General features: G+C 50.9%; 1 protein-coding gene across 2 annotated transcripts; it reads right to left on the bottom strand.

Moving 5' to 3' along the window:
• Positions 1–618: 618 nt before the first annotated feature.
• AMDHD2 (amidohydrolase domain containing 2) lies at positions 619–18,547 on the bottom strand. Of its 2 annotated transcripts, XM_024200506.3 has the most exons (13): positions 18,511–18,547; positions 16,944–17,062; positions 15,203–15,307; positions 14,370–14,506; positions 12,358–12,497; positions 11,647–11,701; positions 10,409–10,621; positions 8,724–8,812; positions 8,059–8,203; positions 6,841–6,948; positions 6,039–6,107; positions 2,402–2,503; positions 619–1,755 (listed from the first exon to the last, which is right to left on the bottom strand). In XM_024200506.3, exons 3-13 carry the CDS (start codon positions 15,283–15,285, stop codon positions 1,667–1,669), a joined length of 1,230 nt encoding a protein of 409 aa, XP_024056274.1. In that variant the 5' UTR covers positions 15,286–15,307; positions 16,944–17,062; positions 18,511–18,547; the 3' UTR covers positions 619–1,666. The 2 variants fall into 2 exon arrangements, with proteins under 2 accessions (XP_024056274.1, XP_024056273.1); XM_024200505.2 differs by lacking the exons at positions 619–1,755; positions 2,402–2,503 and having other exon boundaries at positions 5,376–6,107.
• Between the last annotated feature and the right edge of the window lie 330 nt (positions 18,548–18,877).

The raw sequence follows: 18,877 nt of genomic DNA, 5'->3' as shown, positions 1-18,877 counted from the left end.
GGTTCCCCCCAAACCTCCCAATTGACCTGGACTGTGGGTTCTACCAGAGGGGAAGGTCTCTGGGCTGTTCCCCAACCCACATGGTGAATCTCTGAGGCAAGAAAATCCACCAATAAGCACAGGACCCACCAAGATAGAGGAGGAACTTTGTCACAAAAGGTATTGCAAGGAAGAAGAAACCTAACTGAAACCTATCAGATTTAAGGCTTCTTTATGAATGCCAAACTTGCTAAGATTCACCACAGTTTAAGTCCTATCATTGTCTGATTGACCTGAAGTATCTCAGACACGGTCTCCTCTACCTATGAGGGGCATTTCAGATACATTTTCTTGGTGGTAAGTTCAGAATCAAGATCAGGATTAGAATGGAAACTTTCTCAGCCTTCTATAGAGTCAGAAAGCTAACTGACACATCAAGTGAAGATAATTATGAGAATGAGCAGATAAGCAATCATCTAATCCCATACAGAGCTTCTAGTGAGGACATAAACCCTGAGAGAACCCCGCACCTCAAGATGGAATGGTGTCCAGTTACATCACTGCCATTTTGGATACATTCCCTACAGCAAAAGCATCTCACCTCATCACTGACACAAAGAAACTAACAGACCAGCAAGCTGTGTAGCATCCTCGGGAAGCTCTCCAACCATATTAGTTTAATACAGATGGTAATATATACTAGAGCCTGTAAGACCCACTTTGCATGTGTATATAGTTCAAGAACAACATTGCTTTCTGTTGCAGAATGAAGTCCATGCACCCAGCAGACAAAATCACTGCCCACGCAGCAAGACAGCACAAGGAACCAGCAGCTCCTGCTTTTCATGGGTTTGTAGACAGCCCTGAGGATTCAGCCCAGGAGGAAAGTTGGTGGTGAGGGTCTCATCCCAGGGAGCAACACAAGGCACTAGGGCTGCCCATGGCCTGAGCGAGGTGGTGAGTACTCTGCTTCGGGGTACAGGAGATCAAGGGTGTGACATGAACTCACGGCCCTTGGCTGACAGTACCAGGTACAGACATTGCCCCCTCCCCAGGCTCCCAGCCAGATTGCAGGCTGTCAGCAGAGCTGCTTCAAGGCCACTGGGATTTCTCTAGAAAATAGGCAGATGAACATTGGGAAGTCGACACTCTGGCATTAAGAGGCCCTATGGTGAGAGACAAAGGGCACAGCCAGAGGCCTATTCTGGGAAGTGAAGTTAGTGGGGTGTGTGTGTGTGTTGTGATATGCACATATGCCTATGTGGGCACATATCGACACAGAACAGCGCATGGAGCAGCTTCCCTTTCCTCTACAGCAGGGCTCAAATCCAGTGCTCAAGAGAGAGGACAGAGACAGACAGGCACCTCATCCTTCAGGTGGCTCCATCGTAGAGTGATCCCAGCAGCAGAGCTCCACCCACTCTTTTACCTCTTGTCTAGCAGAGAGCTGACAAACTCATTGCAGGCAGGGCTGGCAACTGAAAGCAAGGGCTGCTCTGGAACATGCAGTTTTTTGGTACTTTCAAGGGTGACCCAGGAGGAAGAAACACCAAGGTCTTAAAAAAGCGTTCTTTGAGAGGGAGAGGACAATGCGGCTGCCAGCAACCACTGAGCATGACGCTTGGGGGAGCTGGTAGTTGGCACCAGGGTTGGGGGAGTGCTGCCAGTCCCAGGTGAGTCTCTGGTTTCATATAGTGAAGGTGTCCTGACTCCAGACCCGTTCACCTGCGATGTACGTGGCTCGCACCTGTAAGCTGTTGTCCAGTAGCAGGAAATCTGCAGCAGACAGAAGAGAGGAAGCAGGAATCAGAGGCAGCAGGAGGGGTGCTTGATCTGTTGGGGTTGCCATGGGAAAGGACTGTAAGGGTTACATTTCCTGCTGATGGAGGAGACATTCCAATACCCATGGAGACTGCAGAGGATTTACAGTAAGGCACGTACCCCAAACAGTGGTAGAACTGCCCCTACCCAGGCTGGCAACTCTGCCATTCTGGGGAGGGGCAGTTGCATCTTGAGTCTGTACAGGGGGAGTGACCTCCCCTGGTTTACAGACTGCCACAGGGACTAGACTGCACAAGAGGACTGGATTCAAACAGAGACAATAGGAACCAAAGGAGCCATTTCCCAATCCAAGTGCCAAGGCCAAGCTTGAGAGGGCATGTTACTGAGCCTCAGCCAGCAGACACCAGCTATGCCAGACCCATCCTGTATCAGTAGGAGGCGCTGTAGGGAATGGTGTAGCAGCCCCAATGGTGAGGCAGCTCATAGGTACGTCAGCCTCAGCTCCTTCTAGGAGCCACCCCCATGGGGAATGGTGATGGTGGGCTGGGGAGCTCACTGCTACTCCAGCCCTAGCCTCAGCCACCAGACGACACTGTGGAGAATGGTGAAGTGGTGCATCAACCTGCAATCATGCCGATACCTGCATCGTTGTCATAGTTCAGGGTCCCCTTTTGGTGCTCAATTCCCAGGAGCTGGGCAGGATGGAGGGATGCTGCCTCCAGGGCTGTCTCCACAGTGCATCCTTTGGGGAAGAACAGCACCTTGTTATGGCAGTTAACAGACATCATCTTTCAGGACCTCTCCACTGCTTCCCACACCGGGCAGCCCTTCAGACAAGGCAGGGCTGCTGGAGCAAGGTGCCAGCTGAATCAGGGTCCTGCCAAGATACTGACAGCCATCTCTGTGGGAAATGGAACAGCAGGGGGCTGCTGGCTGCTAGCCAGCCACACGCTGAAATCAGACACACGGGATCTGTTGTGACTACTGGGCCCATAACATTTACCCCCCTGGGAAGCTGAAATGTACAAAAGCACGTGAAAGCTCATAAGACAACACGCTAACCAACAATTTTTGCCTACTTGGAAATTAACCATGAGCAATAGGTTAAGTTGCCAATAAATGATTATAAACAAGTGCAAAAGAACCAGACAAAGAAGCTAGGCTAGTCCAAACATAAGGAGACCTGATGGTATGATTCAAGGACTGTGTTGAAATCATCCTTGGTAAAAACAGAAGATGTGGAACCAGAAGTTAATGGACCAAAATTGGTGTGAGGGATATTGGGTCTAATTGGTAGAGAAAATAAGGGGGGGGGGGGGGATGAACTATGCCACCAACATTTCCCCTTTGGGGATTTCCTTTCAAAAAAAAAAAAAAAACCCTCTCCCCCCCCCCCCCCGAATATCAGGGTTGGAAGGGACCTCAGGAGGTCATCTAGTCCAACCCCCTACTCAAAGCAGGACCAATCCCCAATTTTTGCCCCAGATCCCTAAATGGCCCCCCTCAAGGATTGAACTCTCAACCCTGGGTTTAGCAGGCCAATGCTCAAACCACTGAGCTATCCCTCCCCCGCGCATCTCATTTCATCTCCCCTCACCCCAAGATAGAAGGAGCAAACCAGACTGAAATACTTTCTTCCAGGCAGAATGCCAGCTGGCCTTGCTCTCCATTAAGGAACTTGATTTTCAGAACTCTCAGGTGAAAATAATCACAGCATTATGACACCCAGTCCTCAGTGGGGATACTTGATTGCCAGCATCGCAGAGATGCACAAGATCCTGTTTTGTCTCCCTTCCTTTCATGTTGTTCCCTGCACCGTCCCTCCTCCTGTCCTCTTTCTTATTCTCTTGGCTTTCTACCATCCTGAAATCAGCTGCACTGCATCAGCACAGCAAGATGAGCTGACCACAGCCTTGCCCCATCTAAGGAGAAAAGACCCAACCAGGTGACATCCTTGACCGGAAAGTGAACCAGGGTCCAAACAACAGGGGCTGTGGTCAACCTGCCAGCCAAAGCATCCATTTGAGACTGACCAGCCATCCAGGATTCCAAAGACATCAACAAAAGCCGTTGTGACATTGCTCCATATGATTTTATGGAACTATGCTGATGAGTGTGAATATAGACTTTAAGGTCAGAAGGGACCATTATGATCATCTAGTCTGAATATAATGTAACTGGAATATGCTTTATGCAAAAGGTCTCTTGTAAGGTATCATTACAAAGCTTATAATCTACTGAGTGTGTTCATCTTACTTGTATGTATGTATCGTATCATTCCTGTATCTAAAACTAGAAATAGGAAGTTAACTCTGAGGTCCTATTGTAACTATGCAAAGTGTGGGCCATTAATGGTGGTTTAGAATCTTGATGGCACCCATTGACTAGGACAATTGGCTGTAGATGGTTTATTTACCTGCAAGCCTTCTTGTGGATGTGGGGACCAGCCTGTGGGTAATGAAGAATGAGGTTTTACAGTGACGTGACCATGTCACCTGATACTGTAATCCATCTTAAACCTGGCGCTTTTCCATTTAGAAGGAGGGGTGGGAACCCAGAGAGACACAGGATTCCCGCCTTGGGCCAAAGCTATAAAAGGGGGTGGAACAGAACAAAGGGGGCTGCAGTCATGAGAAATCCCCCAGCTACCACCTGAGCTGGAACAAGAACTGTACCAGGGGAAAGGATTGGGCCCAGACTAGGAAAGAGTCCAGTCTGTGAAAGAAGCTTATTGGAACATCTCTGAGGTGAGATTTTATCTGTAATCAGTTTCTTAATGTATTAGGTTTACACTTGCATGTTTTGTTTTATTTTGCTTGGTAACTTACTTTGTTCTGTCTATTACTTGGAACCACTTCAATCCTACTTTTTATGCTTAATAAAATCACTTTTGCTTATTAATTAACCCAGAGTAAGCAATTAATACCTGGGGGAGCAAACAGCTATGCATCTCTATCAGTGTTACAGAGAGCAGACAATTTATGAGTTTACCTTGTATAAGCTTTATACATAGTAAAACAAATTTATTTGGGGTTTGGATCCCATTGGGAGCTGGGTGTCTGGGTGCTAGAGACAGGAGCACTTCTTAAGCCATTTTCAGTTAAGTCTGCAGCTTTGGGGTGCGTGATTCTGACCCTGGGTCTGTGTTGGAGCAGACTGGTGTGTCTGACTCAACAAGGCAGGGTTCTGGAAGCCCAAACTGGCAGAGAAAATGGGCTCAGAGATAGTCTCAGCACATTAGGTGACAGTCCCAAGGGGGTCTCTGTGACCGAACCCATCACAGCCGTATGTTCCCCACCTTTTCTGTCCTATCTCCCCTCTACCTTGTGTGGGTCTGTCAGTCAGACACAGGAGAAATGAATACCCTTTTCACATCAGGACTGAATGTAAATTTAACCCTTTTCTTTTCTCAAAGAAAGGTTGTTCTGAAAATGAGACTAATATTTTTCTCCAAAAGGAGAGCGACTTTAATCAAACCCTTTAAGCTTGTTTTGCATAATCACTCAATTTCAGTATAATTGCTTGTTTTTATTTCTTGTTCCTGATCAATAAACATTCAGTTTTAGAATGAATGCTTTTGCGTGTTTACCAAGAAATTGAATACACCGAGGCCCCGGTCGAGAGACCCTGGACCTCTTTGCATCACTCATTTTATGTTGGACAGTGGAAGAGTTTAACACTTTATCTCTTCTGACCCTTGAAGTTAATATGACAGGTCCCAACCCAGCCTGGTAACCCCCTTCTCCACCCCCCTTTTCAGGGAGCAGAGTGAACAATCATACAGAGAGATGGACACTTTGCTGAACCACTGGGGACACAAGGGACACACATGTGAGCAACTCAGACATAGGTTTTTAATAGTTACTCTTGGATGATGCTTGCGGGGAAAGGCCCAGAGGGGTTGCAGGAGAGGGATGAGCAGTTGCAGTGTGGCTGGAGAGAGGAAGGGAGGAATCAGAAGTTGTGGACAAGATTATTCACCTTTGGTCCCTTTGCACCTGTGACTAAGGAGGAGCTCGTTTGTTCTCACTGCGGTAAGAGTAAAGCCTAATCTCTCCCTGGCTGGCACCCAGTGTGGCTCTGCCTGCTAGCTGACCTGGGACTCCAAGAGGGCTTGGAAAGAATGCCCATAGCCAGCCTTGTCTGGGGAGAGGATCTCCCTCCTACGCTCTCTGGATATGTGTAGAGACCTTTGGCCCTAGGAGAAGTGATAACAGCAAGGGGCACTGTTCTCCATCCCAGAGCCCGCAGGCAGAGAGTAGGTGAGTTGGGCTCACCTGTGGCCTCCAGGAAGTGCCGAACACAGGAGTCCATGGTTGCTACGCTGCCACTCAGGGTCTTCGTCCCTGAGCAGGAGAAGAGACAGGAAACTGAGCAGATCCACCAGCCATCTAACAGCAACGGTCCCCGTAGGGTTACAATCCTATTCCACAAGTGGAATGAGTCTGAGGGCTCTCAGCTTCGGCTCCAGAGAAGCCATGGCAGATTTTGGCAATAGGCTGGGGTCGCAGGGGGTGTGACAGGGCAGGACTGAGGAGTATGGTTGGAGGGAGGTTCTGGACTGGAAATTACAGGTTGTTAGAGGTGCATGGCCAGCTCCCGCTCACCCCATGCCTGACTCTGCCCAGTGCTCCTGGCACCTCACTTTCATGGGCACCACAATCCTGGGAGGGGGTTGGGCTTTAATGAGGGATGAAGTAGATGCTATTGTCCCACATAGTGCAAGGAGACCTCCCATAATGGCAGAGGGTGTGCTTCATACCAGTGCCACTTGAGATGTGGCACCATTTTCTCATATGTCCTCCCCAGCCTTTCCCCTTACAAGGTACCACACCATCAGGGGTCAGGATTTCAATCAGCCAGCAGCAGGTGAGACACAGCCAAAGGGCGCTCCCTTCTGGGCCAGGTGACAGCGGGCTCCCTCATGGCACTGCCAGCCTTTGCTAGCTCAGCACACACGGGGCTCACACCTGCTCTGCAGCCAGTGGAGCCATCTGGAAGGCCCAGGGATCTACCTTAAAAACACACACGGCCCTAGGTGGGGGCTGAAGGTGACCAGGCTGCGTATGGAGTGCTCACCTGCAATGTATGTGTTCAGCCCGTCCACCTCGATCACCTGCTGGCCCAGGGTGTGCTTCCCTGGGGCCAGCCCCATTCCAGCAATGGCGTCTGTCACCAGCACCAGGCCTAAGGGGACAAGGAGGGGCCACGTTAGCTCTAGCCTTCAGCCCAGCTTTGCAGGGGGTTTCTCTCCAGTTCTTTGGCGCAAGTCCCAGGCATTTCGCTCTGCTGGGAGTGGTAATGGCAGCAGTCAGGATGTCTGTGACCCAGCAAGGAGGACTCTCCCGAGAGCACTGCGCCTTCTGGGTGCAGGGCTGACTGTAGCTTAGGAAAGTGGGGAGGAAAAGAAGATGGAGAAGCGGGGAGAAGACAGTTTCACAAGACAAGCACAAAGCTTTGGGCAGGTCACACAGAGGTTTGGGCTGAAGGACCAGGCTATGAGCTGGGTAATTCTGAGCCACAGGGAACGTGTACGTGCAGTAGTGGGTGGGGAGTGACACTGGACTCTACTCGTGAGGGGCCATTGACACACAGGATTCCTTTCACACAGCACTGGAGAAGGGTGCAGGGGTGCCCTGGTGCCTGAAGTCCCCTGGTTATCCGCAGAACAGGTAGAGCATGGGCGGTGACAGAGCCACTCTTCACCTCACATTGGGCTACCAATGGGCCTCCCCCAAGCTGGGAGGCCTCATCCCCAGGGCAAGAACTTGGGACATTCTCTGGGCATCTCTCCTGAGATGGTCAACAAGGGTGCAGTTAGCCCCACTCTCCATGACTGTGTGCTATGCAGACATCCATTCTTTGGGAGCTGGAGGGAGTCCCAACAGCACAGGCCATACCTCAGAGAGACTCCGGGAGCCTGCTCCTCCCCACACTCCTGACCATAGAACAGCCTTTGGGCAGCTACAGCAACTGCTCACATGGAAACAATAGCAATGAATCATGGGTTTTCAGCTTCTTTTAGCAGGAACAAGGAGGAGAAACCAGCACCATGTGACCAGCAAATGATGCACAGGCCATACTGGTCTGAAACCAGTAACCTAGAGGTGAAAGCTCCCACTATCCAGAGTCAGCCAGGCCCCTGACACACACCATTCTTAAGTGGAAGTAATCCCATCTGGTACCATTTGAGAAGGATGCTGCACGTCAGCTGGGAGAAAAGCAATCCAGATGGGCACAGCATTTGGGTTCAGAGGTGCTATGTTGTCCAGACCAAGGGGATCCCCAGTGATTCACCTTTGGGGTGCGCTCGATGCGCAATTCTCAGAGCCGCAGGGTTGGTGTGGATCCCATCTGATATCATGCCATAGAACACCCTCCGCCTGGCAGGAATCTGGTCACTCGTCAGCAGCCCCACAATCCCAGGATCGCGATGGTGGAACTGTGCAAAGGGATGAGAAAACAGGTGTGATGCCTGCCACGAAGAAACCCACAGGCAGCCAGTGCCCCGTAGATGCCCCAATTTTATAGGGACAGTCCTGATATTTGGGGCTTTGTCTTATATAAGTGCCTATTGCCCCCCACCCCGTGACCTGATTTTTCACACTTGCTGTCTGGTCACCCTAGTGCCCTGGCTAGGGGGTGCTGCCATGAAGGCAGCAGCTGGACGTAGTGACAATGAAAAGGCATGCATGGTGATATAACCCAGACCCACTCAGGGTGGCACTTTATCCCCCACTAGTGGTGGTTGGTCCATGTATAAAGTTTGATGAGGCTGCTACAGTCTTAGCTAACAAAGCTGTGTCTTCATTTCTGGCAATAGGGGCTTGTGCGTTTAGACCCAGAGTCACTTCCCCTTGCCGACAACCCACCCAGATGCGTGGCAGAGAATAAATGTCCGTGGAGGAGAAGACAAGCCAGAGTGAGCCACGGGCAGGCAGTGGGCTCCCTCAGTTACTTACAGGTAACATGGCATTGAAGAGATGGGTGATAAAAGTAGCACCATGTCGGACAGCTTCCTCTGCCTGAGACAGATTAGCCACAGAATGTCCTGCGAACAAAGAGCACCAGGTGACTTCTCTTGCTATTTCCCCCTTTACTCTCTCCATTTACTCCAATAACACCCAGGGGCAAGTGTACTCAGTCCACAAATCACTAGAAGTTTGCTGGAAATCCACCTATTATTCAATCATGCTACACTCCAGTTCTGACAGCCCCATTCAGAACCCGGCTGGAGCATGGAAGTTCCAGTGCCAGTGGTTGAGATGAATTTGGATCCCTACTGCAGTGTACCATGGCTTCCAAGGACTTCAGAAGAGAGACAAGGTGGGTGAGGTAATATCTTTTACTGGACCAACTTCTGTTGGTGAGAGAGACAAGCTTTCGAACTTACATGGAGCTCTTCTTCGGGTGCTGAGGGTGCTGATGAGACCTCCGGGCTTTGTTACAGCAATGGAATTAGCTTTTGTTTTGCCCAATGAAGATGAGAACCGTAGTCCTTTCCAGGGGCCCCGAATCCTACTAGAGGCAGAATTTGCCCTTCTGGATTTTTTTTTTTTTATATGGCCTGTAGGGCAGCGAACGCTATGGCCGATTATATACAGATTTGTTGCATAAACCCTTCTTTTGCATGGTTCATCAATTTCAGCCCAAAGAAGAACAACTCAGGGGAAGGGTTAAGTTTTTCTATCCTTGATCTCAGCACCAAAGGGGAGCTTGTGAGGAGAACATGAGAAAAATACAGCCAGTGCTCTGCACACATAGCTTCCACTTAAAAAAAAAAAAAATGGACTGTGCTAAATTTTCCAGAGATTAGTGATGCCTCCATTTTTGGGTGTGTAACTTGAAACACAGTAAGAGGCCCTAGTTTTCAGAGGGCAGGTATTCTGCACTTTCTAGAAAGCAGTCCCATTTAAGGTGGCTACAGCTGGACACTTAAGCCTTTTTGTGCAAGGAGAATTCAAACAGGTTAACTTTAGAAGTTGAACCTTTGCATGTGGTTGGCCCTCACTGGGGTCTTAGCTAAGTTTAAGACAAGTAAAGGTCAGGATCATATTCTGTCCTCAAATACAGATGGCCCACCCACCCCACTCCTACATCTTGCTGGGGTCAGAGTTGCTCACTCTTATCAAAGTGGAATTTGGCCCTTATTTACAATCACTATGAAACACTAAGATACGCACACCGTCAGATATGCCCACCCAGTTTAGAGCCATGTTACAGAGATGACCTTTTGTGCTTCTGTTTCACTGCAGGGCTCCAGAGCTCTGAAGAACATTGACTCTGCACAGTTGTGGACATGAGGAGTGGAAGCAGAAAGGTTTTTCTTTGAGGTTGGAAAAAGACAGAGGGAAATCCAATGCAGATAGCTTGCACTAATGCACCATTACGGTTACTATGCAGCTGATAGCGTTCTCATATCCATGTTGGCTTGAACACACTGCATGCACTTTGCACTACAGACAGTGGCCTGATTTGCTAGAGTAACTCCATTAACCTCAATGCACCTGCACTGGCATGAGACTAGTGTGACAGAACAGAGGATCAGGCCCAGGGTGAGCAATGTGAGCAAACAGATTGGGCCTTTAAGGGACTACCCAGACCCACCCACGCAGCCTACCAAGCCCTAGCCAGCAGACACCCTTACCCAGCGAGACACAGATGCCCCGTCTGGTGAGTTCCTGGATCACCTCACTGCTCCTCTTCATCTCAGGGGCCAGGGTGACAATCCGGACGCAGTCCAGGTGCCTGTAGGTGGCAAGCAGGTCCTGGAAAGCTCCCGATTCAAAGGTGCTGAGGTAGTGCTCTGGGTGCGCCCCCTTCTTCTCTTTGCTTATGAAAGGCCCCTCCAGATGGGCCCCTGCCCACCAGGGAGAGAAAAAATACCCATAACTGTTTCCCTTTCTTACCCCAAGGGTGAGGATACCCACTGCCCCACCTCAGCCCAGCCAATCCCCTCTCCTGGCCAGCCCCACCCTGGAACTTGCCAAACCCCACCCCCCTCAATCTGGCTCTGAGAATGAAAAACCAGGCGGCTGCAGAGTAGGAGAAAGTCAAGGCTTCTTCGTATCTCCCTGTAGGGTGACTAGACAGCAAGTGTGAAAAATTGGGATGGGGGTGGGGGGTAATAGGAGCCTATATAAGAAAAAGATCCAAAAATCGGGACATCTCCCTGAAACTGTTATCCTGCTCTATCTCCCACCCCAGACTCCTTCCCCTTACCATCCCACTCTTGCCTGGCTTTACTTGACCTCGCCAGCTGCTGGCACCTATAATCTTTATTGCCCCAGCTCACACCTCCCCACAGCCCCTTCCTGCTGCCTGTTTCCCACTCTCCTCTTCTCAACGAGCTTGCCCCAAATGCCAGCAGCTCAGTTTTAAGGACCAAAGCGAGGTCCCTGAGGTGCGGCCTTCCCTGAGGTGCCTCACCCCCAGTTTTCAGGCAGAGATCTCCCCACTCCTCAGAATGATGGAGGCCCTTGGGCTGCTCTCCTCAGCATGGCACGAGAGACGGCATTGCTGCCAGCATGGGCAGTCTGCTCACTCACAGTGACCCACTGCCACACACTGCCCAATTCCAGCAGGGCCGACATGTTGGATGCAGAGCCCAGCAGAGAGGAGTGCAGTAGTAAGTGCCATGGGGTAGAGCTGCGGGAGGAACATGGCAGCCAGCATACGGAACTCTCTGGGAGTCATGGCCAGGCTGCATCTGGCCTTGCACAGAGTAAAAATCTCAACGCCACCCCCACTTCTCTATGGCACAACACTCTCAGCCACAGTGAATGCTTTCCACAGCAGCTGCTTCTCCTTCCTCCACAGAGGAGCGAGTCTCCACACAGCAGAGAGGAGAGGGGCCAAGAGGACAGGACCTTGCCGTTCACTTACCCAGGATACCAGCTCCATGAGGCCCTCCATTTCTTATGCTGATCTGAGGAAGAACCTAGGACGGGGACGTGTTAGAAGCCTCATGGACATAGTACCCAGCCTGCCTGTATTAGGGCCCCTAGCATAATGCCTATGAGTGCCAAAGGGAACTATTTCACCCACTCGGCCCCAAGGCAGTGAGAGAGAGGTAACTACCCCTGCTGGAATGGTAAAAACTGGCCCCAGGGTTAGATGTGCTTTCCTGCTGGGCATGGCCTGTACAGCTCTCCTAGTGCTAGGGCAGACTGATGAGTTGGTCTTTAGCAGAAAGGGTTAATCTCTGCTGGAGGGGAACATTATTTCAGAACCCACCCTCTTGTGGGCCCATGTACCCCAGCTCCCCAGTGCCTGGTTCTCAAAAGAACCCAAAACAGATCACTGTGCATGACTTGCGATACACTGTGCTCGGAGAAAAGGCAGGTCCCAAGCCCTGTATAACTTGTCTCATGGGACCCTGGGAATATTGCAGCATCAGCTGCCTAAATGTGTGGAGAAGCCATCTGGGTTTAGAACCCAGCTCCTCACACCGCTTCCCCTTCCCAACAGGCCACTGCCATCACAGAGCCCACACATTCCACTTCTGTGGTGAAGCCCCCAAGGCTTAGCCACCTGATCCAACGGTGCCATCCCCACTGCCGTGAGTGTTTTGGTGCCCTGTGGGGCTCCCCTTACCTTGTGATAGACAGATGGCGGGGAGGTCACCAGGGTTGGGCAGAAGGAAGTCACGCCATGGGAGAGAATCTTCTGACTCACCACAGAGATCCCTGATTGGACGTCATCCGCAGCCAAGGAGAAATCCACCCCAAAGCCCCCTGCACCATAAAGGAAACAAGGACAGCAAGTGGTGACATGGCAGTTGGCTCTAGAAACCAGGGAGGCCAGCTCTGGAGGCAGCACTGTAAATGATACCTAATATAATGTGCAACTGAAGATTAACTTTGAGAATAAGGGGAGTGCTACAAGCAAGTGAGGTGGGGGAGGATTTTGGTTGCACAGCAAGCCCCTATAAAAGGAGATGTGGAGCACCCGATTACACTAACCGTCCTGGGAACTAATCCCCAAGGGCAAGCAGGCAAACCCACCAGAAGGGTCCTGATCTCTCTATTTCATTCCCCCACACTGCCCCGTACTCTTTCTTAGGTACTTACCTGGCCCCCATTCCCACAGTATATGAGCACCTCATGAGCTGTAATTCATTTAACCTTATACACACCTGTGAAGCAGGTTAAGGCTCTGATCCCATTGAACTGAGGCACAGAGAGGCCCAAGATAATGCAAGAAATCTGTGGTGGAGCAGGAACTTAACTCCTAGGTCCTTGGCTAGTGCCCTAACCACTGGACCATCCTTCCTCTCTGATCCTTTATGCCACACTACACATCATCCTTCAGATCCCTCCTCAAAACCCAGCCCATCTCCACAATTCTCCCAATGGCAACCCACCTGGCTTTGCTACCTCCTAACTTAAAACTCTAGTGTAGACATGGACTGTCAACAAAAGTTATGCTTCTTTAATTAAACTGCTGCTGCCTGCCCAGACTATGTTCCTTGTGTCGGCAGAGCACATCCACACTAGCCGCTCTTGCATCGACACAGAGAGCAGTGCACTGAGGGTAGCTATCCCACTGTGTAACTGGCCACAGGGTGCTTTGGGAAAGGTTTGCAATGCCTCATGGGACAAGTATAGCGTCACATGATGCAGGTTTCTCAATCCTATGTTCCATGGGCATCCTACTAGATTTCAGTTGAAAAGTGACTGACAGTGTATGCATGGGGGAGGAAGGGGAGTGTGTGAGACAGGGAGTGTGTGGTGTTGGGGGGGCAGGAAAGGAGAGAGAGAAAGAGTGTGTGTTAGGGAAGTGTGTGTGTGTTGGTGGAGAGTGTGTCTGCATGCTGTCTCTAAGTTCAGACAGCAGCCTGAGCAACCAATCCCGGAAGAGGGGACACACACCCCATATCAGCCCCCGGCTCTGGGAGGGGACACCCCCCCGGCTCTGCACAGCACAGCAGTCTCTCCCCCTCCTCCTCCCCACAGCAGCAGCCCGCTCTGTCTGCATGTCTATGGTTCTGGGCTTCCCTCCGCATTCTCCTACAGCAGCTCTGTGAGCTCTCCAGGCTGAGGAATGTCAAAGCTTCCCAGAGCTTTGAAAGGGGAGAGGCATATCTGTAGGGCAGCGAAGTTCAAAACAGTGAGCAGAGCGGCCATGATGGGTATTGTGGGATACTGGAGGAGGCCAATTATGTCGACATAATGAACGGCATCATCTACACTGGGTCTTTGCCACTTTAACTTTGCTGCAAAAAGCTTTATGCCTCTTGTTGAGGTGGTTTTATTTTATTGGCAAAACAGCAGAGTTTTGCATCAAAAGTAGCTTTGCAGTGTGTACACCTCCATTGTTTTGTTGGCAAAAGCTGCTTTTTGCCGACAAAACTGTACAGTGTAGACAAGGCCTTAAAACAGAGAGCCAGCCACAGACTGCTAAACTAGAAGCTATGCAAATCTTATCTGATGACGCAGCTGATCTCCCAACACAGTCCGTTTTCAGGAAACAGGCGCACTGTGAGTCAGAGTTCAAACGGCAGGAGGGGACGCGTTTGTGCTGGAACTCATCAGTCTGTTTCTAAATGGCACACGTGGAGCCTGGTTCTCACTCAGATCTGCTCTAGATCAGCTGGAATGCCTTACCATTAATCTGCACATCAATGAATCCGGGGGCGATGATACTGTCCTTACAATCCAGATGAATATCAGCAGATCCCTTCTCATCAAAGAACAGCTTTTCTGGGTTGAGGATCTTCCCCTCTCGCACCCACAGATCCTCCCTGACAGAAGAACCATGTAGAATAAAAGATCAACCATTCCTCCCAGCAGCAGGGGAGGGGGCCTTGGCTGCTTTCCATACTATTCAGTCCCCCTTTACCTATTAGGAAACCCAGCACATAGACCACCCCAACACAGGGACTGGCGGCTAACCCACCATGTGCTGTTATGGCAAGCAGGGGCAAGAACCAAATCAGCATCAGGCACTCCCGCCCCAGGGAACTGCATTTGTCACCTCTAGGATGTTTCCCACATGCCACCCCAACATGAACAATGTCTATACAGTCTCATTGGGAGGGCTGGCGTCCTCCGAGTCCTTCCTCTCTCCCTGAAGAGGACAGATGTGGGAAGAGGATAGCGTGGATCAAATGAGCCTGGTAAGAGTCTATGCCTGTTCTGATTGTTACCTAAGTGGCAGACTAACACATAGTTGAGACCTCTTGGTCTCTGCTACAGGGAACAACTGCAGCTTTACAAAACAGAGGGAAGTTGGGGTATTGTCAGAACCAGCAGCCCTGTGGTTGGTACTCTTTGCTGCCATGCAAGAGATCTGCATAGGTTCAACTCCCAGGCCTGGTTTTTCCAAAGAGCAGCACTCTGAGGTCCAATATTTTCTATATCTTGCATTCCACGGCATCGGAGGAGCACATTTTGGTATTCAGGCAGCCATCCCAGGGCAAACAGACGCATCTGCTCACCTTTGCAGCTGGTGACTCCTCAGAATCCTGCAGTTAGTGAACTGGAAGATTGGCGCATCCGAGACAGACTTATTAGACGGCATCGTCAGGGCCTTGAGAAAACACCTGAAACAGGGAAAGGGAATGATGCAGAGGATGGGATACTTCCAGTAACCCTCATAGAGGCATAGACAGAAGAATGAGAAAGAAAGGGTGGTTAGCACACAGGGCTGAGACTCAGGAGACCTGGGGCGGGTTGGTGCAGAATGAGAGCAAGGAGGTGCTGCTTTGCAAAGAAAAAAAAACAGAGTGAGAATACAGTAGACAGAGGTCAGCCGGATGGGTCAGGGATCATCAGAGAGTTCGAACAGTGCCTAGTGCAATGGGATCCTAATCTTGATTGGGGCCCGTGTGTGCTACTATGACACAAATAAATAATTGTGGGGCAAAAGTGGAGATAATGTGTTGGAGATGGAAGTAGGAAAAAAAAGGGGGGAGGGAAAAGCAAGAAGAGAGACAACTTAATTTAGTGAATATTTGTGCTCTTTTGTTTTACTGTACTTCCAGGACCATGATTTTCCAAGCTGCTCCACAGACCCTTAAACCTGCATGGAGCTCTTATGAAGTCAATGAGGCTCTGGAGGGCATGGATCAGCATTCATGTCATGCTCCCCATCAGTACCAAGCCCAGGCCAGGGAAGCTAAAGATCCAACCAGTGGACCAAATTCAGTGATGAGTCCTGGTCACATGCCACCTGAGGCACATTGTGCATATGCTAAGAAGAACGGGGCTCCAAGCAGTGGTTCATCCATATGGAACAGTGGATGGGACAGTTACTCAGAGCCCTTAGGCTGCAGTTGCTCACCATGCTGGATTCTAGAGATAAATATTTGGAGGAAGACAGAAAATAACCTGATCTCTGTCAAACTGCACACAAAATGCCCTGATAGGTGGGGGGTCTGATTGCTCCAGGGCTCCTTATTTATTTAGAGCATTTCCCCACCGAAAGGTTTCAGGTGTTTGCAACTCCACCAGGACCTTCACAGCTGCAGCTTGACTCCACTTGTCCAGCAGCCGGAGGGGAGGCGATGGTCACCAACACACATGTTTTGTTTCAAATGCGTCTCTGTTTAGAAGCACCGCAAATCCTAAAGCCCTGCTGACAAACAATTGATCCAGGCTAATCTTAAAACACCCTTCAATAGTCACACCAAATTAGAGTGGTTTCTTTGGTTAAACACACACTTTTGTGGGCACAACTTGTGTCATTTCAGCCAGGTGGGATTTAAAATGGCCAGTCTAGATGCCCTTAAAATGGGGTCTAATGGAAGCAGGGTGACCAGATGTCCCAATTTTATAAAGACAGTCCTGATATTTGGGGCTTTTTCTTACATGGGTGCCTATTACCCCCCACCTTCTGTCCCCATTTTTCACACTTGGTATCTGGTCACACTAAATGGAAGTGCTACGGGCCTGATGCAAGTCCATTGAAATCAATGGAGGACTTTTCACAGGCTTCAATGAGCTTCAGATCAGACCACAACAGACCTTTTACTAACATATTTCTACCCCTAAGGGCTGCTAGAAATAACGAAGTAAAATGCTCCAATTTAGGATTCTGTGAACAGGACATAGAAGCTGACAATGCAACCAAACTGCCCCAAACTCTATGATTTTGAAACACAACATGATACCATAGGAAAGTCAAGCACAGAGAGTGAGGATAATGAATAGAAGTCATTTGATTTCTTTTCAACTAACCTCAGTTCCTGGGAAGATCAATCTGAGCTCTTCAACCTTTTCAACTTGTGAAACTGCTCCTCTCGCTCAGCATCCCATACTGACTTTGGAGGAGGACTGCACTGACAGTCTGCTGGTACCTGTGGAAGAAACTGTTAAGTATAACCAGAGGTGAAAGTAAGCCGGTCTGGTCCGGCGTACCGCCAAGAGCCAGTACGCCGTGCTGGACCGCACCGGCTTCCGCGGCTGGGATTAAAAGGCCAGAGCCCTTTAAATCCCACCTGCAGCGGCAGGGCTGGGGCCAGGATTTAAAGGGCTCGGGGCTCCCTGCAGCCACAGGAGCCCCGAGCCCTTTAAATCCCAGCTGGAGCTGCGGTGGGGATTTAAAGGGCCCAGAGCTCCGCAGCGGCCAGAGCTCCGGGCCCTTTAATTTGCCCATGAGCCCCGGGGGCTCCCAGCCACCTCTGCAGCCCCGGGCTGATTTAAAGGCCCTGGGGCTCCCAGCCACAGCCGGTGCCCCAGGATCTTTAAATCTTGAGAGGCTCCGCCTCTTCCGGTTGAGGCCATGCCTTTTCCGGATGAGGCCACGCCCCCCAGGACTCCGGCAGTACAGGCAAGTCCTGTAAGTTACTTTCACCCCTGAGTAGAACATAGTGGAAATGAAAGCAGAGAGTCTCTGCATATCCCACTCCTTGACTGTCAGTTCGACCAGACTCCGATTGTAGTAACTGAATACATGATAGCACTACACTGCACTGGGGAAAGAATCAAAGAAATCAGCTAGCCTACCACAAACTTTACACCTGTCAGAGACTACTTATGAATGGAATTTGATACTTTCACGCTAATGCCATTATTTACTATTGTATTACGGTACGGTCTAGAGGCCCTGGAAGACATCAGGGACACATTGGGCTAGCACTGACAACACAGAATGAAAAGATAGTCCTTGCCCCTTTATTCTCTCTTTCCCCACTCTCCATATTTTTGGGTCCCCCAGGTAGTTTCAGTGGCATTACAGCAGTTCTTCATTTCAGAGATTCCCCGCTAGGCAGATGAGAGGGATTATGCAGTCCAGCGCAAGTCCCACTACTGCTGTCCTACTGGGGGCGGGGGGAAATCCACCCCTCTCTGTATCCAGGCACTGATTGGTAGACAGTGTCTCCGCAAAGAGCCAGCACAGTGAGCAGGCAGCAGCAGACAGAGCTGGGGGCAGGCACAGAGAGGGTACTGTGGAAGGAGCTCAGACCATGCTTCCTCGCTGGTGGCACCCCATAGCTCTGGTAGCGTAGCCAGGAGGCAGCATTAGCAGAAAACGAGTGTGGGTGGGAGGTGCAGCTCAGCTGAGCTCATGTCTATCTCCCGGCTCCCTAAGGCCCCGCTAGCGCAGGGCAGGAAGCTGGAGGGGGAGAATGGCGATCCTTAAGACAGCTTAGCCCGGGCCTCGCTTCTGTGGGTTCTTACCGGGCCGGGGCGGGGTCAGCTCAGCCCGGGCCCGGTTCTCCGGGCTCTAACCGGGCGGGGATGCGGGGGCAGCTAAGCGCCCAGCCATACTACCCCCAGCGCGGGGGCAAGGTCCCCACCTTACCCCTACGGTTTGCCCACTCCTGCTGCCGCAGCGCCCGGTCAGGTGAGTCTGCTCAGCTGATTGGGCAGGGGCAGGAAGGCGAGGTTACCCTGAGCACGTGATCGGCAGTGAGGGACTGCCATGATGGGAAGGGCGAAGAAAAGGACGGTAGTCAGCTGCTGTCGCCATCTTAGGGAGGTCGCTCGCGCGTAAAGCCGAAGGGAGCAGATAGGGCGAGTGACGGGTCGCTCGACGCTAGGAGCAGGTTTGACGGCTGGATTGCTGGGAGGGGGGGTGAGTTTGGGGGGCGGGTGGGTTGCTGGAGGCAGGTGGGTTACTGTGGGGCGGGTAGCTGGGCCCCTGGGCCTTGTGCGCACCAGCCCCAGCC

This window comes from Terrapene carolina, unplaced genomic scaffold (assembly GCF_002925995.2).
Source record: "Terrapene carolina triunguis isolate 2854851 unplaced genomic scaffold, T_m_triunguis-2.0 Scaffold67, whole genome shotgun sequence".
Classification (NCBI taxonomy): domain Eukaryota; kingdom Metazoa; phylum Chordata; order Testudines; family Emydidae; genus Terrapene; species Terrapene triunguis.
Note: the sequence above shows the minus strand (reverse complement) of the source record. Positions and strands in the feature narration are given on the sequence as shown.